The sequence below is a fragment of the Dendrobates tinctorius genome, unplaced genomic scaffold, assembly GCF_039654945.1.
Source record: "Dendrobates tinctorius isolate UK_male_01 unplaced genomic scaffold, ASM3965494v1 ptg000037l, whole genome shotgun sequence".
Classification (NCBI taxonomy): domain Eukaryota; kingdom Metazoa; phylum Chordata; class Amphibia; order Anura; family Dendrobatidae; genus Dendrobates; species Dendrobates tinctorius.
In genome coordinates this window covers 23,500,333-23,524,187 of record NW_027361705.1, presented here as the reverse complement: position 1 = coordinate 23,524,187, position 23,855 = coordinate 23,500,333, and the positions used below count along the sequence as shown (strand labels likewise).

At 46.1% G+C, this 23,855-nt stretch overlaps 1 protein-coding gene across 2 annotated transcripts in view; it reads right to left on the bottom strand.

Annotated features, from left to right (window-relative positions):
- Nucleotides 1–269: 269 nt before the first annotated feature.
- Nucleotides 270–23,855, bottom strand: part of DDB1 (damage specific DNA binding protein 1) — a 93,074-nt gene continuing 69,488 nt past the window's right edge. For both annotated transcript variants that reach the window (XM_073573912.1, XM_073573914.1), the window contains exons 10-26: nt 21,298–21,373; nt 21,094–21,202; nt 20,107–20,285; nt 19,286–19,449; nt 19,057–19,164; nt 18,768–18,975; nt 18,576–18,671; nt 18,371–18,482; nt 6,860–6,983; nt 6,606–6,770; nt 5,511–5,605; nt 5,243–5,413; nt 2,703–2,812; nt 2,387–2,556; nt 2,206–2,308; nt 1,348–1,471; nt 270–911 (exon numbers count right to left, since the gene is read on the bottom strand). In XM_073573912.1, coding sequence (XP_073430013.1) covers nt 828–911; nt 1,348–1,471; nt 2,206–2,308; nt 2,387–2,556; nt 2,703–2,812; nt 5,243–5,413; nt 5,511–5,605; nt 6,606–6,770; nt 6,860–6,983; nt 18,371–18,482; nt 18,576–18,671; nt 18,768–18,975; nt 19,057–19,164; nt 19,286–19,449; nt 20,107–20,285; nt 21,094–21,202; nt 21,298–21,373 — 2,198 coding nt within the window. In that variant the 3' untranslated portion in view covers nt 270–827. The remainder of the gene's footprint in view (nt 912–1,347; nt 1,472–2,205; nt 2,309–2,386; nt 2,557–2,702; nt 2,813–5,242; nt 5,414–5,510; nt 5,606–6,605; nt 6,771–6,859; nt 6,984–18,370; nt 18,483–18,575; nt 18,672–18,767; nt 18,976–19,056; nt 19,165–19,285; nt 19,450–20,106; nt 20,286–21,093; nt 21,203–21,297; nt 21,374–23,855) is intronic.

The following is a 23,855-nucleotide window of genomic DNA, read 5'->3' as shown; positions in this document are numbered from 1 at the left end:
AGTTTTGAGATTTCCTTGGTGTTCATGGCCAGAACCGAACAGGAACCCAGTTTTAGAACCAATTTTGGATTACTGTCTGACACATCGCTCAGCTCGTGGCAGCGCACGTGGATGTCCCTCATGTACTGCCACTTATAAAAAGAACCAACCTGCAAAAATCTTAAGAGGATATATGGCTTTGCTAAAACAAAGAACAAGCACACAAGACGACACTTATTTACACACATTCAGATCCTATGTGATAGCCGCAGTAAAGACGCTGACAGCAATTTCAATAGCAGTCCGTTTTATTTCCTAAAACTTTGGAAAGTAACCTCCCATTTACCCTTTTTTGTTAAGGTAAGACTGGAAGGGAGGGACACTGCACCATTAGGCAAAAACTAGCACGTGAAACACCTCACAGTTGCTGCAGATGACGTCACATGCCCCATTTCCTGCACAGGTAATGATGTCACAGCTCAACCTTGCTATGCAGAAAGTCCATAGGGGGAACCCTACTTTTCACAACATAATATATAAGAAAAAAAAATACATACAATATAGGACAGCAATATGAACAGAGCAAAGGAGCTGGGCAGGGAGCAACCTGTACAACCATTCATTTTTTCCTTACTGATGGCGGGAGGCCTTCAATGCACTGACCACCTCTGGAAGCAAAGATGTAAGTGCCACTATGGCAGCAAAGCGAGGTATTCCTTCCCTGGACACTGACTGGATGCACACAAGCTTATCTTGTTGCCCTTCAGACCTATGGGAGGCTGATCCCACAATGCTCAGAGGATACTGGGGAAAACCTAAGGGGTAAATGAGATTGGAAGGGACATAAATCAGTGAATCCTGGTTAGTTCTTCCACAATCTTTATCAGGTCATCCACTGTGGTCTCTCTCTTCATGCCGCTGCCATCATCAATCTGCAAAAAAAAGAAAAAGAGCCATCTCAATAGCTGGGACTTGCAAGGAAGTGTTTTTCTCCACTGGATCTCAGATATTTGCAACATCGAAAAACTTTAAACGATAATATATATAAAATACACACACGTATATAATAAAAACAATGCTGACCCGCAGAAGCACGCAAGTCATTTTTACTGCACAGTGAACGTTGTGAAACAAAAAAATGAGCAACAATGACAGAATTGCTTATTTTTCACATGGTAAAGTCAATCATTCAAAACCAGAACTCATCTGGCATATAAACAAGCCTAATAACATTATGTAGATGGAAGCATAAAAAAAGCAAGTTTCTCAGAAGAAGGGGTGTAAAAAATAATTTGGCTACAAGGAAAAAGAGCCAGTACCCTTTTGCAGTTGCAGACAAACACTAAAGTAAACCACTTGTGTCCTCACCTGTAGATTTGCTACCACCTCCTGCATTTTTGACCGACTGATATCCAAAAAGCTCTCAATAAGATCTCCATCTATGAACCCGGTTGCGGCTTCAGTCTTTCTCTCTGTATGGAATGACCTCCAGGTAATGTATGTTAAGGAAAAGGTAATTTATAGATTCAAACAGATTCTAAGGCCACCCAGGACCCCTCACCAATTCAGTATTGTTCTTATAGGGAAGTGAGCTCTAAAATGTCTTACCAGTACGTTGAGAGGCACTTTCACTCTTATAGATGGTGGTGAAGAAACACCCCCGCTTTATCAGTGGCCCCCAGACCCAGTATAATGACTGCCAAAGCATCCCCACAGAAACCATAGTGAGACCCTGTGCCTGCCAATATAGGCAGGATATTGCATTGAGGGGATCCCACATTACCCCTGCTCATTATAAAGCACTCCCAACACCATCGTATCCACCTACAAGCCCTGACTGGCCGTATCAGCCGATCTACCCCCTGACAGTATATGCACATCCCACTCTGCTTTTCTGTGCATGGCTACTCACAAAAGTCCCCGCCTGGAGACCTGCTCTTCATAGCTGTTTGCCAGACCTGGTGCAAATGAACCCATTATAGAGGATAACCATCTGTGCTACTGTGCTCATCTTATTGGGAACTCATCATCAGGTGAGGTTTTTTTTCGTACAGAAATACAACACAAAGTTTTGTATCAAGTGGCAAAGTATTAAAGTCACACCCTTCTAAGAGGAGTATCTAACATGGATTTCCCTAGTAATCGCCATCTGTGTAGCAGGGGGCACATTTATATGTACACCCATTGATCAGCTCATTTAGTTCAGTGGTAAAACAAAGAGGATATAAAGAGTGCTCAATCTTTCCCACGCTCTTTATGACTTTGTTGAGTCTGTTCTGAACGTCTAGCAGGAGGTTATACCAGCTCTCAGACACGGACGTCACCAAACCTGACATACAAAAAAAGTCAGCTTAAGTAGAAGATATCACATGACAACTGAGAAACTAGTACAAGCTTCTATACCTACCAATCATGCCATTAACTGTGCCAAACAGCACTGAGCCTTGTGTAGGAGGAGAGGTCTCCCCGAGATTCTGCATCACCAGCGAGCCATGGCAGAATACATTAACAAACTCCCCTAAGTGGAAAAGTCCGACTTCTTGTAAGTGTTGTCTTTCCTCATCTGTCGTGGCAGCACTGGTAATGGAAGCAGAAATATGTTTATGGAGCAGTAATCTGATTATTATCTACATCTAATCCACATATGAAGTTTGTAAACTTCCTTCACAATAATATAAAACTGCATACTACTATTTATAGGCCAACGATCCGCCATCATTCACCTGTCTTTTTGGCATACAAATAAGTTAAATGCATTTTCTGCTCCCAAGAAGTTATCGTCATCTAGTATCTCCACTGCGCTCATCCAGTTGGGGTTAAAATCCCGGGCAATCTATAGGGTTAAAGAATAAATATGTAATTTAGATGTATACAAAATACAGAGAAATGTACTGACATTTGCATTTTACACAGTGACGCCATGTTACTAGGATAGGCCATCCCTTTATAAATGTTGGGGGTCCGAATGACACCAGGCCGTGACGGGCTCTACAGCCAGGGCACAGCTGTACAGGGAATTGGCTCTGCTGCTACTTCATTCTATTAGGATCATAAAGTGATGTCATAAACTAGTAATATAACATCACTTTATAACATGGGAATATCGCTTTCAGCAGCAAAAGTTTTAGAAATCAGGTTCCCATTTAAGGGAGTCCGTCAAAAAAAGGATGACTGGTCAAACCAAGCACAGGTGCTTGCCACACCGTTGGCGTAGCAAACAGTTCAGTGCATCTTCTGACCTACTTGTTTTCAGTCTATCTCCACTGTTCCCTGATTCTATAATGCCAGAGCTGTAAAGAACAGTGGGGTGGCGATAGCAGGAAAGTAAGTAGGTGTGACTGTTTGGCCTTGCCGCATGCTTGGTTTGATTAGTCATTCTGTGATGACAGATTCCCTTTAAGCTCAAAAGAACATGGAGAGAAAAAGGAGTATGCACCTAACTTAGAGCATCCCAATTCTTGTCCCCATGACCAAACTCCCCGCAGGTGTTATGGCCGTCAGCACCCGGATCTTGAAAGCATTGTGAACCTCTACATCAAGCGTTGGAACTTCACATGTACAGTGCCTTGCGAAAGTATTCGGCCCCCTGGAACTTTTTAACCTTTTCCCACATATCATGCTTCAAACATAAAGATACCAATGTAAATTTTTGATGAAGAATCAACAAGTGGGACACAATTGTGAATTTGAATGAAATTTATTGGTTATTTTAAATGTTTGTGGAAATTCAAAACTGAAAAGTGGGGCGTACAATATTATTTGGCCCCTTCACTTTCAGTGCAGCAAACTCACTCCAGAAGCTCATTGTGGATCTCTGAAAGATCCATTGTTGTCCTAAATGACTAATGATGATAAATATAATCCATCTGTGTGTAATCAAGTCTCTGTATAAATGCACCTGCTCTGTGATAGTCTCAGGGTTCTGTTTGAAGCACAGAGAGCATCATGAAGACCAAGGAACACAACAAGCAGGTCCGTGATACTGTTGTGGAAAAGTTTAAAGCTGGATTTGGATACAAAATGATTTCCAAAACTTTAAACATCCCAAGGAGCACTGTGCAAGCGATCATATTGAAAAGGAAGGAGTATCACACAACTGCAAATCTACCAAGACCTGGCCGTCCCTCTAAACTTTCGTCTCAAACAAGGAGAAGACTGATCAGAGATGCGGCCAAGAGGCCCTTGATCACTCAGGATGAACTGCAGAGATCTACAGCTGAGGTGGGACAGTCTGTCCATAGGACAACAATCAGTCGTAAACTGCACAAATCTGGCCTTTATGGAAGAGAGCCAAGAAGAAAGCCACTTCTCAAAGATATCCATAAAAAGTGTCATTTAAAGTTTGTAACAAGCCACCTGGGACACACATCAAACATGTGGAAGAAGGTGCTCTGGTCAGATGAAACCAAAATCGCACTTTCTGGCAACAATGCCAAACGATATGTTTGGCATAAAGGCAACACAGCTCATCACCCTGAACACACCATCCCCATTGTCAAACATGGTGGTGGCAGCATCATGGTTTGGAGCTGCTTTTCTTCAGCAGGGACAGGGAAAATGATTAAAATTGATGAGAAGACGGATGGAGCCAAATACAGGACCATTCTTGAAGAAAACCTGTTGGAGTCTGCAAAAGACCTGAGACCGGGACGGAGATTTGTCTTCCAACAAGACAATGATGTCAAACATAAAGCAAAATCTACAATGGAATGGTTCACAAATAAACGTATCCAGGTGTTAGAATGGCCAAGTCAAAGTCCAGACCCGAATCCAGTCAAGAATCTGTGGAAAGAGCTGAAAACTGCTGTTCACAAACGATCTCCATCCAACCTCACTGAGATCGAGCTGTTTGCCAAGGAAGAATGGGCAAGAATTTCAGCCTCTCGATGTACAAAATTGGTAGAGACATACTCCAAGCGACTTGCAGCTGTAATTGCAGCAAAAGGTGGCGCAACAAAGTATTAAGTTAAAAGGGGCCGAATACTATTGCACGCCCCACTTTTCAGTTTTTGAATTTCCACAAAAATTTAAAATAGCCAATAAATTTCGTTCAACTTCACAATTGTGTCCCACTTGTTGTTGATTCTTCACCAAAAATTTACATTTGGTATCTTTATGTTTGAAGCATGATATGTGCGGGGAAAGGTTGAAAAGTTCTAGGGGGCCGAATACTTTCGCAAGGCACTGTATGGAGCACATTTTTAATGTACACACTACTGGTTTAATGATTTAATGGATGTGACTCACAGCTCCCAGGCCTTACCTCTTCAAAGTTTCCCTCCATGGGTTTATAAGCCAGCAACAGCACTGAACGCATCAAGTCTCCCACCAAGATAAAATCGCCCTTGGTTTTCAGATATAAAGCCATGATATTGTTGTAATGGTTGCATTCTGTGCGCAGCTCTTTCTCCGCTGTCCATTCATACAGTCGGACCTGTGAAGAAACAAAACAAACAAGGCAGTTTGCTTCATGCACCTAAACTACAGCTTAGTGAAGGTATGGTACCACATCTCATTCTTCTACATCTTACGGTGCTGTTGATGCTGGCCAGGAGCTTTCCATTAAATTCAACCATGGAGTACACCGCTCCCTTGACCTCCTTCTCGGCCACCGTCTGCAGCTTCCCTGCAAAAACCAGCAGTTGTAGTCGCTTAGTGCCACTCATTCCCAATAGTCGGCACCATCATTTACAAACCCATTATATTTTTGAAGGGGTCAGGAATTCAATACTTTTCACGCACACCAGCAATTTGACAAAAAAAGTGATAGAGTAGATTTTTGGTACTCTCCATAAAATCTTTCTCGTAGCCTTTATTGTGGACATTCCTCGGCCCCCCTGTGGTTTGTGGGGCTGTACCGAGACCAGGGCAGGATTGATGCTGTGTCTCATAATGAAGCCAATAAGAAGACACTTTTCTTTTTTGCTGGCCATGTATATCCTCTTAACCCCTTTATGACGGAGCAATTTTCTATTTTTTCCTCCCTTTCTTCCATGAGCCATAACTGCAATTCCACTAGTTATCTTTTATTGTGTTTACCATATGGAAAAACTGTTCTGGCAATATGATTATCCAAGTCAGTACAATTACACAGAAGCCAAACATGCATATATATTTTTTTTATTTTAAGTGGTTCAGATTTTTAAGGAAATTTGTAAAAAAAAAAAAAAACACAAAAAAAAACCTTGTCTCAATATTATCCCGAGACCCGATTTTCAAAATATGTGGCTGTGTGAGGGATTATTTTTTAATCGTGATTATCATGATTCTTTTAAGAAAAAAAAAAAAAACAAGTAGAAAGGCTTCAACATTCAGAATAAAAAAGTTCACTCCAAAAATTCCAGGTGATCAGCCGTTACCACCCCAAGACGTTGTAGCCATTTAGAAATGTAGCACTGGCAGACCCTGTAATAGGTGGCTGGTCCCAATTCACCAGAGTGGAGTTGGTTCCTTAATAAAAGCACTCTATTGTGGCTAATGAAGAGGGGATACCATTGCAGAGACACCTCTATTATGCCCAGTAGGGCACATGAAAAAGTTTTACTTATTAAGATGACTTTAAACAGAATACAACTTTGTAAAAACCTCTCACCCATTTATACATAGAAGCATTTGCCTTTTCTCACCATCAGAATACTGGAAAACCACAATCCTTCCTTGCTTTGGTTCGGCCTCGTCTGGGTACACCATGGCAGTTCCCACAACGAAGTAAGTGCTTGGATCCTTTCCCAGCTTACATGACACTAAGCTGAGGGTGTACTCATTCTGCAAGAACTGATGAGTGTGCAAGACTAAGGAGAGAACAACAAAATGATAATAAGCCTCCTACATAAAAACACAACGGGGCCAGGTTTTAATGGAAATCTGCCAGATTTACTACCTTCAAACGTGTGCTGATCGATGATGAGAAGGTTGTGGACCTCAATTTCTTCTCCAAAGGAAGTTTCATGGGGGGATGTGCTTCCTGAAAACAGCTTACTGCTGCTCACACTGGAGGAAAGGGCCTAGTAGAATAAGAGACATGTTGAAAAGACGCACAAAACATCACGTGGAGACATTGTACTCTACTCTTGCCTGGTATATGGGGATTTTTGTGTACTCACTGTAAAATCCTTTTCTCCGAGCCAATCATTAGAGGACACAGGACCATGGGTGTTATGCTGCTGCAACTTGGAGGACACTAAGTGAAACACAGAAAAGTTAACTCCTCCTCTGCAGTATACACCCGTCCACTGGCTAAGATTGAACCAGTTCGGTAACAAAGCAGTAAGAGTTTTAAACAAATAACAATAAAGTATGTAAAAACTAAGACGAAAAAATAAGCCAATAGGCTATCAGGGTGGGTGCTGTGTCCCCCAATGACTGGCTCGGAGAAAAGGATTTTACGGTGAGTACACAAAAATCCCTATTTCTCCTAAGCCTCATTGGGGGACACAGGACCATGGGATGTCCTAAATCAGTCCCTGGGTGGAGAGCAATACAACTGCTAATACCTCATGTACCACTGGCCTACAGATGTGGTACTGCCGGTTGCAGACAGCGCCTGCCAAGAGTTGCATCTGCTGTGACCTGAAAATGTATGTGATAGTTTTGTAAAAGTACGCAAGCTGGACCCAGTCGCAGCTTTGCAGGCCTATTCTGCTGACGCCGGTGTCGAACAGCACAAGAGGCGTCCACTCACCGAGCAGAATACGCCCTAATCCCTACTGGAACAGGTGTGCCCTTGACACAGTAGGGGTACTGAATAGCCGAGCGAATACACTCGGCTAGTGTGGCGTTTGAAATGGCTAAAGCGTTCCTGTGCCCCTCTGGAAGCACGAACCGGACCTCCGACTTGCACAAGGAAGATGTCCGCGAGATGTACCGTCTAAGAGCCCTAACCACATACAGAGTGTGTAGAGCTCTCTCAATACGATGGACTGGTGCCGGACAGAATGGAGGCAAAACAATGTCCTCATGAAGATGAAAAGAAGAGACAACTATTGGCAGAAAAGATGGCAATGTCTTCAAAATTGCCTGGTCTTGTTGAAAAATCAGGAATGGAGGTTGGCAGGATAGAGCAGCCAACTCAAGAGACTCGTCTGATTGACGTAATGTCCACTAGGAGAAAACCACTTTCCAAGGAAGAAAGGTTAGTGGCACGTCCTGTGGTGGTTCGAAAGGGAGTTTCCGTAAAACTCCGAGGACCAAGTTAAGATCCCATAATTCCAACAGTACGTTATAGGGAGATGCCACGTGGGAACTACCTGAACAAACGTCTTCACCTGTAACCTGGTGGTAATCTTGCGTTGGAATAGAACTGACAAGGCTGAAATTTGTTCTCTGAGCGAACTAAGTGTGAAGACCCGACTCTAATTCAGATTGCAGGAATTCCAAAATGGAAGGAATGGAGAACACAAGAGATCATCTATGGACCATGCTCATGAGAAGAAAGTTTGCCAGGTGCGATGAGAAACGTGAATGGACGAGGGTTGCCTAGCACTAATCGGGGTGGAGATTACTGAATAAGAGGATCCAGCTTGGCTAAAAACCAGGATGCAACGGCCTCGCCATCAAAGACAGGGCCCCGGAGTTCCGGTGGTAGCCCTGCAAAAGTAGATCCATGCGATCTAGTAGACGGCAGGGAACATCAGCGACAAGATGAACTAGTTCCGCGTACCATACCAGACGTGGCCAGTCTGGCTCGACTAGGAACACTGGTACCCCCCTTTTTTCAGTGTTCTTGATGAACTTTGGGAGTAAAAGAAGAGGGACAAATATGTATGGGAGCCAAAACCGATGCCATGACTGAACCAGAGCAGGTGCTCCGATGTCGCATGGATATTGTGATCAGGCAATGCACAAGGGAACCTTGTTGTTTAGCCTTGAGGCCATGAGGTCCCCAACCAGAGCCCCCTATCGACGACAAATCTGCTGAAAGACTCCCAGATGAAGAAAGAGACCATGATCCCGAGGCAAGGCTCTGGCGACTGAAGTCCGTCGGCCAATTTACTACGCCCGGGATGTAAATTGCCAAGATGGCCGAATGGTTGATCTCGGCCCAACGGAGGATGTGACTCACTTCGTGCCTGGCCGACTATCTGCGGGTACACCCCTGACGGTCGATATACGCCACAGCCGTGGCGTTATCGGATTGGATCCTGATAAGGTGACCTGCGAGATGATGAAAACTGAGTAGGTCAGCCTGGTCGCTCGTAACTGCAAACTGTTGATGGAGAGACGCGACACTCTAATGGACCAACGACCCTGTGCTGTGTGGTGGCAAAAAAAACTGCACCCCGGCCAAGAAGACTGGCGTCGATGGTCCACCAACCAACGCACTGGGAGAAAGGACTTTCCTTGGTTCAAAGAGGACTGCAGCGTCCACCACCTGAGGGTCTGACTGACCCGCAGAGACAGACGGAACCGATGGTCGAGAACGGGTTCCTGTCCCAAGCCAACAACAGCTCATGTTGCAAAGGACGGGGATGGGACCGTGCGAACGGGACCGCTTCCATCACCGCTACCATTTTTCCGCGAATTCCCATGAAGAACCATATGGAGAGAGGAAATGAACGGGAAATAATCCGTGCTTCATGTTGTAAGGCCAAGACCTTTTCTGGGGGGAGAATGACCAATCCGCGGTAAGCGTCCTGGACCATTTTCAACAAGGAAATATGCTGAGCCTGTACTGGAGAAGACTGTTAAAGTTTATTTTTTCTCAGCCCAGGCGTTATACTTACGGACCCCTCGCAGTCTGGAAGGGACGGGCCCTTGATCAATGGGCGTCAAGATGCAAAAGTACCACCACTCCCTGAGCATGAAGAATGGCCATGACATCAGCCATGGCCCTGGCGAAGACTCTGGTGGCGGTGTCGAGGCCGAAGGGCAAAGCAACGAGCTGGAAATGTTCCCCCGTGAACTGCGAAGCGCAGGAAACTGTTGATGGGGAGGAAAGATTGGGATGTGAAGATAAACATCCTTGATGCAGATGGACGCCGGAAAAACTCCCCTTTTTTATAGAGGCGGCGGAGAGATTCCATTCTGAAGTGCCGTATCTAGACAAAGCATGACTAACAGCATTAGTGCCATACCTAGACAAAACGTTTCTAACAGCATTAGGTCCAGTAAGGACCGCTGTCGGGGAAGAGGAAGGCGGCTTTAGTTTGTATCTGGAGGACCCCATCTGTCCAACCCACTCGTCGTGGATGACCGAGAGTAGGCTTGATGGACAAAAGTAAACTTCTGCCTAATTTGTCGGTACGAGTCATTGTGTAGAAGATTTAAGGGATCTGGCTCCCTTAGTCCCAGGCGTCCTTGGCCTGGATTTCCAGGTGCGGTTAGGGGTGTATGAGACCTGGGAACCTCTGTCTCCATGCGGGGACCATCTGGATTCAGAAGAGAAGGTTGTAGAGGACTGACTGGAATTGTTGATGGCTATGCGACCTTTGTTGAGGAAGGGATTAACTGTTCCCTCCAGTAGCGTAAGATATGAGCTGGTCCAGTTTCTCTCCAAATAAGCGACCAGTCTGGTAGGGCAGAGAGGTTAACAATCACGTGGAAGCGGAATCTGCTCGCCAATCTCGGAGCCATAGGGCCCTTCTGATGGAGACTGCATCTTTAGCTGCCTATGCAGCGCAATTGGTTGCCTCTAAAGAAGTGTTAACAACGAAGTCCCCGGCCTGAGCTATCGGACTAGCGAGGTTGCTGCTTCTGGGGAAAGATTGCTATCCTGAATGGTTGTCCGGCCTAGTCAACACTTCTGCCCAAGCGACCAAAGCCTTAGCCACCCACGTCGCGGTGAAAGATGGAAAGAGCGCTGCTCCGGGAGCCTCAAGACTGAGCGAGCAAGGTAGTCAATTTGACAGTCAGTGGGGTTTCTGACTGAGGAAACCGTCAGATAAGGGTAGGAGCGTTTTGGATGCAAGACGTGATACAGGGGGTCACCGAAGGGGACAGCAGCCAATCCTACATTAGATCTGAACAAAAAGGCTATTTAGACTCAATAGGCTGTTGACCTGCGAATCCTGCCGGTCCCTATGATGATAATTGCATCACCTGTGCAATACAAAGGAAATCCTGAAAACATGATCTGTTGGTCGGCCTTGAGGACTGGAGTTGGGGAACCCTGCTCTAAAGGACACTACGTGTTCCGGAGCGAAAATATTATACTCGTCCACCCTCAGTGTCTTGTTGACCGACCCTATAAGAGAATCCAGCGTCTCTTGACAATTCGGGGGGATCATTTGCCAATGACGTGTCAGACTCGTATTCACAGTCATACTCACTGCTAACGTCAGGAGAGGGAGACGAGAGATGGAGCTTGCAGACGCCGAAGCGCGAGCATGATCGGGGGAAGCGTCATGAGTTCTTTTTCCAGCAAACCTGCTGACGGACGGCTTCCGACCGTCACCAGAGCCCGCCGCGGTTGGCAAAAAAGACGTCCTGACTTAAAGAGAAGCCCCGGAGGGAGTGTATTGCTTCGGCCATGGAATCCATAGACCGTGACAGGGACGCAGCCCACTCAGAAGGACTAGACTCAGCGGAAGCATGGTGGCGGCGGGTGGCCTTTGGGCAGATTCTGTATCACAATCCATGTATAATGGAGTATTGTGAGCCCGGGGCAAGGCTGTAGTAAAAACAGTGTCTTTGGTCTTCAGACATAGTGTAAACATAGAGGCTATAGGCAGGATACGTGCCCGCAGATTGCAGAGCAAGGGTATAGCACTTGCAGACAACTGGTTAATGTCACCTGCTGAGGCGCAGTACATCTTACCCAGGGTCTGTTCTTGTGTCCCCAGGGGAGATGAGAACACTCTTCGCGATCCTTGCCCAAACTTGCTTGCTCCTTCCAGCGCTACAGTCAGTGCTGCCAATTAATGCCCGCCTCAGCCATCAGGAAACAGGCTGAGTGCAAAAAAACATGGCCCCCCGAGACTAGGCAAGCGCTTCTCGTACAGAGCGAGAAGCGCGAGGATCGTGGGCGGGCACACTCTGGGTGGGCGGAGCTACGCAACTGCGGACTAGCCCGGCTAGAAGCCGGGAGCTAAGTTTCTGACGGCCGCCGGCAATGCGCGCCGGCTGAGGGGAGGCCACAGCCGGACACCGGAATAAGCGCCGCTGGGCACCAGATCATCGCTCCCTCTCCTCCCCAGGGACCAGGACCCACTGCCTCTTGTGTGCGGACATGTCGGCGCGGTAACCTGCCTCCTGGGATAAGCGCTCCCCCTGTCATACTCACGGAGGTGATGTAGAAGAGCCGGAGCTGCACTGCCTTTAAAGATATAATCCTCAATCGCTTCTCCCTTTAGATAGGGGGATGGAGAGGTTGCCGCCTGTATTCTCTAATCCGTGAGGTAGTGGGGCTGCAGGACGCCATTACATGGGTGGCCTTGTTCGGCTATTTTCCTGGCTCCGGGGGAGGAGACACGAAGGTGAGCCACCTCTTGCTGATGTGGGGAAATCGGGACCGTGCAGGAACCATTGCCCCTAAGTGAGCCCAGGCATGACCCCTTCATCGCAGGAGAGGGTACGGGGAGGTAAACTCCGCGTTCTCGCCTGTTGACGGTTCAGGGGAGATCGGGCCCTAGAATGGGGCCGTCGCCCCCTTCACTCCGTTAATTAAAAAATAAAAAGTTACAGAAAAAAATTTAAAATGAAAATAAAAACGTTGGGGTCTGAAGCCAGACCCAAGTGCCTCCTACAGACACTAAGCAAGAACTGGTTCAATCTCAGCCAGTGGGCGGGTGTATACTGCAGGGGAGGAGTTAACTTTTCTGTGTTTCACTTAGTGTCCTCCTAGTGGCAGCAGCATAATACCCACGGTCCTGTGTCCCCCAATGAGGCGTAGGAGAAATAAAGTATATATATCTGATTAAATATGTTGTCCAGATATCACGAAAATGGAGGCAGATGGCATTAATGGCGGGGATTGCTAGAGATGGTAATAGTTTTATCATAATACTACATTCTGCCCCTTTGGCTAATTACCGTATATACTCATGTATAAGCCAAATTTTTCATCACTTTTTTTGTGCTGAAAATGCCTCCCTTCGGCTTATACATGAGTCAATTGTCCCAGAAAGACGGTGGAGGAGGGGGAGCGGCGGAGCAGTGGGTCACAGAGGCAGGAGCCGGCAGGCTGTGGCTAAAGCCTGTGCCGCTGCTGTAATAGCGCACAGTGACAGCTGCCGGCTTAGGCCTGGTTCCCATTGCGTTAGGTGCCATGTGTTTAACATATCCGTTACTAAGCAGCACTATCGCTATGTAACGGATGCGTTAACACACCTATTGGCATCTATTATGGTAACGCATCCTAACGCATGTCCAAATCGTCATGCGTTAGCGATGATGCGTTACTTTGTGACGCACCCTTGAACGCGGTCTACATCGTTCTCGGGTGCGTTAGGTCTAACGCACAGTGAACAGACGCGTTCATTGTGCATAGACTCGTATTGCTCAACACATGGTTATCGCAATGCTACCATGCGTTAGCGCCATCGGTAAAAAGATGCCAAAAAGGGACATCAGCGATAGCGCATCCGTTAAACGGATGCCACTAACGCGATGTGAACCTAGCCTTACAGCACACATCCTACTCACCTTCCTGCGCGCCTTCGCTGCATCTCGTTCGTTCCGGCACCAGCAGCTCTTCCGACCGAACGATCACGTGGCCCCATTCATTAAGGTAATGAATATGCACTGCTCTCCACTCCCATAGGCGTGGAGTACATATTCATTACCTTAATGAGCGGGGCCACGTGATCGCTCGGCTGTAAGAGCTGCTGGTGCCGGAACGAGATGCAGCGAGGGCATGCAGGAAGGTAAGATGTTTTTTTGTTTGTTTTTTTAACAGGAATCATGCATACAAGGATAGGGAATAAATAGCCATACAAGGATAGGTGATCAGGAGCCATGCATACCAGAACAGCGACGGGGGAGCCACGCATACCAGGACAGCGACAGGGGAGCCATGCATACAAGGACAGGGACCGCGGAGCTATGCATACAAAGGAAAAAGAAAAAAGGTCCAGCTTTGCAAATTCAAGTCCAATTTATTGTTAAAAACAAGTCCAAAACAGAGCAAAAAATGGTGTGCTCACATGAGTAACAAGTAGTAGATTACGCGTTTCGAACAATAGCTTGTTCTTTCTTTGAGTTTTGAGAAAGAACAAGCTATTTTTCGAAACGCGTAATCTACTACTTGTTACTCATGTGAGCACACCATTTTTTGCTCTGTTTTGGACTTGTTTTTAACAATAAATTGGACTTGAATTTGCAAAGCTGGACCTTTTTTCTTTTTCCTTGGTTACTGCGTGAAGACTGCACGTGGTCCGGGCTATCCACTACACATGCCTTCAGGTGAGCTGACTTCTTTTTCTCTTTTTCTATGCATACAAAGACAGCGATGGGAGAGCCACGCATACAATGACAGCGACAGGGGAGCCATGCATACAAAGACAGGGACGGGGGAGCCAAGCATACAAAGACAGGGACCGGGGATGCATGCATACCAAGACAGGGACGGGGGAGCCAAGCATACAATGACAGGGACGGGGGAGCCATGCATACAATGACAGGGACCGGGGATGCATGCATACAAAGACAGGGTCGGGGGGAGCCATGCATACAATGACAAGGACGGGGGGAGCCATGCATACAATGACAGGTACGGGGAAGCCATGCATACAATGACAGCAACAGGGGAGCCATGCATACCAGGACAGCGACGGGGGAGCCATGCATACAAGGACAGGGACCGCAGAGCTATGCACACAAAAACAGCGACGGGGGAGCCACGCATACAATGACAGCGACAGGGGGAGCCATGCATACAAAGACAGGGATGGGGGGAGCCATGCATACAATGACAGGGATGGGGGGAGCCATGCATACAATGACAGGGATGGGGGGAGCCATGCATACAATGACAGGGATGGGGGGAGCCATGCATACAATGACAGGGATGGGGGGAGCCATGCATACAATGACAGGGACGGGGGGAGCCATGCATACAATGACAGGGACGGGGGGAGCCATGCATACAATTACAGGGACGGGGGGAGCCATGCACACCGGGACAGCGACGGGGGAGCCATGCATACCGGGACAGCGACGGGGGAGCCATGCATACCGGGACAGCGACGGGGGAGCCATGCATACCGGGACAGCGACGGGGGAGCCATGCATACCAGGACAGCGACGGGGGAGCCATGCATACCAGGACAGCGACGGGAGAGCCATGCATACCAGGACAGCGACGGGGGAGCCATGCATACCAGGACAGTGACAGGGGGAGCCATTCATACCAGGACAGCAACGGGGGGAGCCATGCATACCAGGACAGCGACGGGGGGAGCCATGCATACCAGGACAGCGACGGGGGAGCCATGCATACCAGGACAGCGACGGGGGAGCCATGCATACCAGGACAGGGACGGGGGGGGGGGGGGGGGGCATGCATACCAGGACAGGGATGAGGGGACAATACCCGGCTTAGGCTAGTTTCACACTAGCAAGCGTTTATTCGACGCAGCGTACGGCGCCGCTAAGCCCCGCCCCCTGCCGGCTCCCTGCCCGCCCCATCCGGTCATCGCCGCCTACTGTCGCACATGGACGCTTGCGATCTGCGCACCCTATCTTTAGCATAGGGTGCGCAGATCGTGCGCTGGCCGTGCGCTAGTAGGATTTTGGCGTGCGCTGCGCACTGAACGCAGCATGTTGCATTTCGGCGCGCACGGCGCACCTTCAAAAGTGCACAGCGCACGCCAAAATCCTACTAGCGCACGGCCAGCGCACCCTATGCTAAAGATAGGGTGCACAGATCGCAAGCGTCAATGTGCGATAGTAGGCGGCGATGGCCGGCAGGGGCGGGCAGGGAGTCGGGCTTAGCGGCGCTGTGCGCTGCGTCGAATAAACGCTAGTGTGAAACTAGCCTTAGGCTGGTTTCACACTAGCATTTTTTTAGAGCAGCGCATCGTGCGCGTACATGTGCATGCGCAATGCGCCCCTATGTTAACATGGGTGCACATGGTCTAGCGTTTGTAAGCGTTTTTGTGCGCATGCGTTTTTCCAGTGTGCGCCTAGGCGCACCGGATGCACCCTGTTGCATTTTTTGTGCGCTCAACCTGTGTAAAAAAAACGCATGCGCACAAAAACGCATGGAATACGCAAAAAAAAATCACATTACAGTCTATGGGAACGCTGGCGTGCGCATAGATATGAGCACATCAGCGTTTAAAAATTCACATGGCAACAAACTGGTTAAAACGTATGCGCATAAAATAAGCTAACGCATGCAAAACGCTTGATGTGTTTTTGTATGCGTTTGGACTGCGCATGCAGCGCAAAACACAGCGAGTGTGAAAGTAGCCTTATATTCGAGTCAATAAGCTTACCCAGTTTTTCGTGGCAAAATTAGGTGCTCGGCTTATACTCGAGTATATAGGGCATTTATTCTCTATCACAAACAACCTTTTTGATATCTGTTGAAAACAGGAGTTTGCTGTTTTTCTGAGCTCCAGTCAAGACCCACCAACAGGTCATGTTTTCAGGATTTCCTTAGTATTGCATAGGTGACAGAATTAATGCTTGAGCAGGAGATGAAATTATCACCTGTGCAATACTAAGGATATCCTGAAAACTTGACCTGTTGGTGGGTCTTGAGGACTGGAGTTGGCGAACACTGCTCTAGAAGAAAGGACCCTGTTACCCATCACCTGATTGATGTCAGGAATCTGCCTAGCATTAAGCTCCACCCCATTAGTGATCACAGTGCTCTCCTTAGGAGACCACCACAATCGTCAATGGTGCAGAAAAGTCGAGGGGCTAAACTTCCAACAGCCATCACATTCAATACTCTATTCACACTGGGAGAATAATCCGACTTCTGATCATTATGGTCTGAGTTGGCAGAGTGGGGTCCTCCATTTATGATCCTCACCTCTTGGCCAGAGTGGAGACAGATAGTGTTGATCGGTCTGGAGGACCTGTCCTGTCCTGCCATGTATTACACAGATAACCATTGATTTATGACCAATGTGTGATGGCACAGCAGGGAAATCCAAACATTTACCACCAAGTTTCCCCACAGAAAACGGATTACTGGGGGCCTAAACAAGGGTACACCTCTACAACTTGTACAATCTTTACTTTTGTCGAAAATGTATTCTAATAACAAAAAGGATTGTCCAAAGTGGAGGACGCCCCCTAAACATCTCTTGCTCAACCTACTAGAATCATAGAATCGTAGAGTTGGAAGGGACCTCCTGGGCCATCTGGTCCAACCCCCTGCTCAAAGCAGGATTCGCTAAATCATCCCAGACAGATGTCTGTCCAGCCTCTGTTAGAAGACTTCCATTGAAGTAGAACTCACCACCTCTCGTGGTAGCCTGTACCACTCATTGATCACTCTGTCAAAAAGTTTTTTTCTAATATCTAATCTTTGTCTCCTCCCATTCAGTTTCATCCCATTGCTTTGTCTTTCCTTGTGCAAATGAGAATAAAGATGATCCTTCTACAATGTGACAGCCCTTGAGATATTTGTAGACAGCTATTAAGTCTCATCTCAGTCTTCTCTTTTGCAAGCTAAACATTCCCAAATCCTGCAACCTTTCCTCATAAGATAGGGTTTGCAGACCGGTCACCATTCTGGTCGCTCTTTTCTGAACTTGCTCCAGTTTGCTGATGTCTTTTTTAAAATGTGGCGCCCAAAACTGGACACAGTATTCCAGATGAGGTCTGACCAAAGAGGAGTAGAGGGCAATAATGATTTCACGTGATCTTAGACTGTATGCTTCAGTTAATACATCCTAGAATTGCATTTGCCTTTTTTGCTGCTGCATCACACTGTTGACTCATATTCAGTCTGTGATCTATTAGTATACCCAAGTCTTTTTCACATGTGCTGTTACTTAGCCCTATTCCTCCCATTCTGTATATGCTTTTTTCATTTTTATTGCCCAGATGTAGTGCTTTGCATTTTTCCCTGCTAAAAACCATTCTGTTTGTTGCTGCCCACTTCTCCAGTTTATTTATATCTTTTTGAATCCTCTCTCTCTCTTCTCTAGTATTAGCTATCCCTCCTAGCTTTGTGTCATCAGCAAATTTAATCAGTTTACCCTCAATTGCTTCATCTAAATCATTGATAAAGATGTTGAACAATACAGGGCCCAGGACAGAACCCTGTGGTACCCCACTTGAGACATTCTTCCAACTGGATGAGCAGCCATTTACGACCACTCTTTGGGTCCGATCACTAAGCCAGTTATGAATCCACCTAACAGTTGCCTTGTCCATTCCATACTTAGTCATTTTTTTCAATAAGGATTGTGTGAGATACTTTGTCAAATGCTTTGCTGAAGTCAAGATATACTATTTCCGTTATAAGAATTTGAGCACTATTTTCACTGACCTGGGTACTGGCGCTTGGTCGAAGAGGAGAGCTGCCTCCACTAGCATCTTGCACCTCAGTTCGGCTGGAGAGCACTCCAAAACACTGAGAAACTTCCTGATAGCAAATCTTCCTTTAATAAACCAGACAAAGCCCTATGAGAACTTCCCTGAGTGATCAGAAATTAATAAATAGCGACAAATTTCTTCCCCTCATGCGACCTTACCTGGGAGACTCAGACAGCGGAACGGTTCTGATATGAAGCTTTTGTATTTCATCGATGGTTCCGATGGTAAGGGTGCTGTTATTCGCTAGGGCCAAACTGTAAAGGTAAGGCGTTAGACCAAAAAGAAACCAACAACGAAATAAGTAAAACTAAGAACGTTCTTCCTATAACTCAGCTCAAAGCATGACTTGCCTATCAGGATATCCTTCAGAGTTCAGGGGGCACATATAGTTGACCTCTTTCAGGTTAACATTGGAGAAGACCAGCTTGTGGTTGCTACTGTAGATGACTGTAGGACGGTCAGAACAGGCAAACACGTTTGTTGTGGACAGAGATCGGAAAGTCCTCAAAACAGTGGGCTGTGTCCCCAGGGTCACCTTCTTTCTGTCACTCAAAAGACCTGAGAAGTAAGAGGAATAGAAACTGGTTACCAGTACGTATGTACCCAGGCAGAGAGGAACCAGGATTATATCCCACGTACCAGTTTCTGTGTTGAGGCTGAAATAGAAGAGCGCTCCATCCCCCAGCGCACACAGCAGGTAGTGACTGTTCTCAAATGAAGTCATGAGGATGGACCTTGGGATAATCTCTGAAGAGGTTAAAAAATATAAACTTAAAATACTAAGACTATGTATGGTAATTTTCTTTGAATTGGCTCAAAGCTTCAAGTCAATCATCTCCCTCCTATATGAAGTTTCATTGTGACTTACCTCCACCTAACATCTCCTTATGTAATAACTGAAATCCTGGTAAACTGAGGATTCGTGCTGAAATATCTGTCCATAGGCCGATTGCACAAAGTGTGGACATAGCATCATTGCCGCCCAAAGGAGTGATGTCCAGACAGGCAACTTCATGCTCCATTTCAGTGCAACTGTTGGAAATGGAAGAATTTTAAAGAAGCGCTCCCATGAAACTTCTTGTGCCTTAAACCTGTGTAAATGTGTAATGTAGTGCAACTGCATTAATATACTCACCGATCGCCATCTTCCAGCGCCAATCTGGTCCTCTTCTTACTCACGTGACTGCAATTCCAACTTGCTAGATGACAGTGGAGTTTGTGTCTGAGTTAGAAGTCAGCTTTACAATACAGGTATATGGATCGGCAGAACAAGGCCGAAAATGTAAAGGCTCATTAGGACATCCATGCAAATCTGACCGAGCAAGGACCGCTAATGAACGGACTTGACTGTGAGTCCCCCAACCAGAGAGTGACAGCTCGTGGAGGTAGAACCGTAACCAGTCCGTGCATTGCAGTCCATTCTCAGATTGATTTGCATGTACATCTGAATGAGCCTTTAAAGTGACTTCCAGCTCGCACATACACCACAGTGTAATCCAGCGAGTTGGAATTGCAATAACGTGAGAGACAAGACTGGAGATGGGGGAAGACGGTGATCGGTGAGTATATCAATTCACTTTCCCTACATTACATACATATTTATGCAGGCATAAAACATTGCATGAGAGCTCTTCATTATGATCAGTGCTAAAGGTTAAGAGAATTGAGGCACACAATAAACCATCGCACCTCATCTGTTTCAGCTCCCCTGGATGGATCTCCAGGTAGTAGAGGACTCTGCCCACTGCCAGCAGTACTTGGCGGCTGTTGCAGGAACACACGCTAACTTTACGACCTTGGGGCTCTTTCCATTCGCTAACCAGGCTTTGGGGGTCCTGCGACACCAGTCGTACGGAGGCTGATGTGATCTGAAAAACAAAATAATTGATGTGAGAGTGCTCAGATAACTTTACGATGGTTTTTATTAGTGATGGGCGAGTAGAATTGTTGCTTGAGTCTCCTCAAGCATGCTCGGGTGGTCTCTGAGTATTTTGGCGTGCTCAGAGATTTAGTTTTCGTCGTCTCAGCTGCATGATTTGTGACTTGTAGACAGGCAGAATACATGTGGGAATTCCTTAACAAACAGGCATTCCTCACATGTATTCAAGCTGTCTAGCAGTCGCAAATCATGCAGCTGAGGTGACGAAAGCTAAATCTCCGAGCAATCCAAAATACTCAGAGACCACCCGAGCAACAAGTATACTCGCTCATCACTAGTTTCTATCCAAAATAATACATGAGCTTTTTATTATATGGGTTAATGTGGATCAAAAATACCACATATTTCTATGGTATTTTCACTCAAAGTACAACATATTTGAATAGTAGGTGAGTACCTATAGATGTACCCTTCCTAACCTTTCCTCTTGGCTCAACATATCCTGAGTTGTGTGATTAGCTTTTTAAAAACAACATTACTTCATGATACACGGTCACGATAGGTCTACGCGATGTTCCTAAGTTTAGCCAATCAGTTCCTGTAATGCGAGCTGTGGGCTGTCAATGGTTTATGCTGAGAACTATAATAGATTTGTGAGAAATCATTTATGGAACAGATAAGGGTGAACACTTCTGCAAGGTACAGTATGTCCCACAGGCAGGAGAGCTGACCTATGATGGGGTAAACGGCATGCTGAAATGTCATGCTGAACTACAATATTCAGAATATCTGGTAACCTGAATGAGCTGCTGATGGGCCACATTCCCACAGAAAAACGTTTGCTGATCATCAACGAAGCCGGCAAGGTCCGTTTCCTCCACTTCTTCCCCCGACAAGGTCAAAACTCTGCAAGATAACTAGAGGTTATTATGGCAAAATAAAGTCTGTGCGGTTATAAGTGACATGAACCCCCCCCCCCCCCAATGCAGCTCAGAACGTACCTGGTCTGTCCCACAAAAGACAAAACCAATGTGTCATCTGTCTGACGACTGGCGGCAACTCGGAGCGGCCACAAACCTGATGAAGAGCAAAAAAAAAATTATGAAACAAGGGAAAAAAAAAGTTATACCATAATTATGGACCCAAAAAATAACACAAAATTTTTTTTTTAGGTTTGCCCATACAATGACAATCACATGTATACAAAGTCATGTACATCAACATTTAAAAAAAAACAAAAAACTGTCCTGCTGCATTTTAGGATCTCAACTTAACTAAAGAGTTAAAGGCAATAATGACATATACAGTGCCTTGCGAAAGTATTCGGCCCCCTGGAAATTTTCAACTTTTTTCCACATATCATGCTTCAAACAAAGATACCAAATGTAAATTTTTGGTGAAGAATCAACAAGTGGAACACAATTGTGAAGTTGAACGAAATTTATTGGTTATTTTACTTTTTTGTGGAAATTCAAAAACTGAAAAGTGGGGCGTGCGATATTATTCGGCCCCTTTACTTTCAGTGCAGCAAACTCACTCCAGAAGTTCATTGTGGATCTCTGAATGATCCAATGTTGTCCTAAATGACTAATGATGATAAATATCATCTACATACATCTATATATACTGCCCTATTGGTCAAACAATCAGTAAATTTGCTTTCCAGTACCATCTCTTTGCTGGTGACACCCAATTATACGCTTCCTCTCCTGACATCACGCCTGCCTTTTTAGAAAACACCAGTGATTATCAAAACACTGTCTCGAACATCATGTTCTCCCTCTACTTGAAACTGAACCTGTCAAAGACTGAACTCCTTGTGTTTCCTCCCTCTACTAATGTACCTATGCCCGACATTGCCATTTTGGTGTGTGGTTCCACTATTACTCCCCAGCAACATGCCCGCTGTCTTGGGGTCATACTTGACTCTCAGCTTTCATTCACCCGATCACTGGCTCACTCTTGTTATCTGCATCTCACAAACATTTCCAGAATTCGATCTTTTCTTACTTTTGATTCTGCAAAAACTTACTGTTTTCTCTTATTCATTCTCGTCTGGACTATTGTAACTCTCTTCTAATCGGTCTCCCTCTTACCAAACTCTCCCCCCTCCAATCTGTCTTAAATGCTGCAGCCAGGATCACATTCCTCACCAATCGTTACACCGATGCCTCTACCTTGTGCCAGTCATTACACTGGCTACCCATCCACTCCAGAATCCAGCACAAACTTATTACCATCACCCACAAAGCACTCCACGGCTCAGCACCACCCTATATCTCCTCCCTCATCTCAGTCTACCACCCTACCCGTGCCCCCCGTTCTGCTGATGACCTAAGGTTAGCATCCACAATAATTAGAACCTCCGACTCCCGCCTCCAAGACTATACACGTGCTGCGCCAATTCTTTGGAATGCACTACCTAGGTCAATACGATTAGTCCCCAATCCTTACAATTTTAAGCGTGCCCTGAAAACGCATTTATTCAGACTGGCCTACCGCCTCAACACATTAACCTAACTATCCCTGGGTGGCACAGTCAAAAGTTTTATCATAACCAGGTTCCCCGCATCATGTTCCCACATGCTTTAAGCATCAATTACTCCTCTGTGTCCATACTGTTACATACTCAACACTATGTCTGGTCTGAACAATGAAGGCAACTGTTACCACTCACCTTTCGTGTCTCCTTTTTTAACTCATAGATTGTAAGCTTGTGAGCAGGGCCCTCATTCCTCTTGGTATCTGTTATGACCTACGTGATTACTGTTATGTCTATCGTCTGTACAAGTCCCCTCTAAAATGTAAAGTGCTGCGGAATATGTCGGCCATATATAAATAAAATTATTATTATAATCCACCTGTGTGTAATCAAATCTCCGTATAAATGCACCTGCTCTGTGATAGTCTCAGGGTTCTGTTTGAAGCACAGAGAGCATCATGAAGATCAAGGAACACAACAGGCAGGTACGTGATACTTTTGTGGAGAAGTTTAAAGCCGGATTTGGATACAAAATGATTTCCAAAACTTTAAACATCCCAAGGAGCACTGTGCAAGCGATCATATTGAAATGGAAGAAGTATCATACCACTGCAAATCTACCAAGAACCGGCCGTCCCTCTAAACTTTCCTCTCAAACAAGGAGAAGACTGATCCGAGATGCAGCCAAGAGGCCCATGATCACTCTGGATGAACTGCAGAGATCTACAGCTGAGGTGGGGCAGTCTGTCCGTAGGACAACAATCAGTCGTAAACTGCACAAATCTGGCCTTTATGGAAGAGTGGCAAGAAGAAAGCCATTTCTCAAAGATATCCATAAAAAGTGTCGTTTAAAGTTTGCAACAAGCCACCTGGGAAACACACCAAACATGTGGAAGAAGGTAGTCTGGTCAGATGAAACCACAATTGAACTTTCTGGCAACAATGCCAAACGATATGTTTGGCGTAAAGGCAACAGCTCATCACCCTGAACACACCATCCCCACTGTCAAACATGGTGGTGGCAGCATTATGGCTTGGGCCTGCTTTTCTTCAGCAGGGACAGGGAAGATGGTTAAA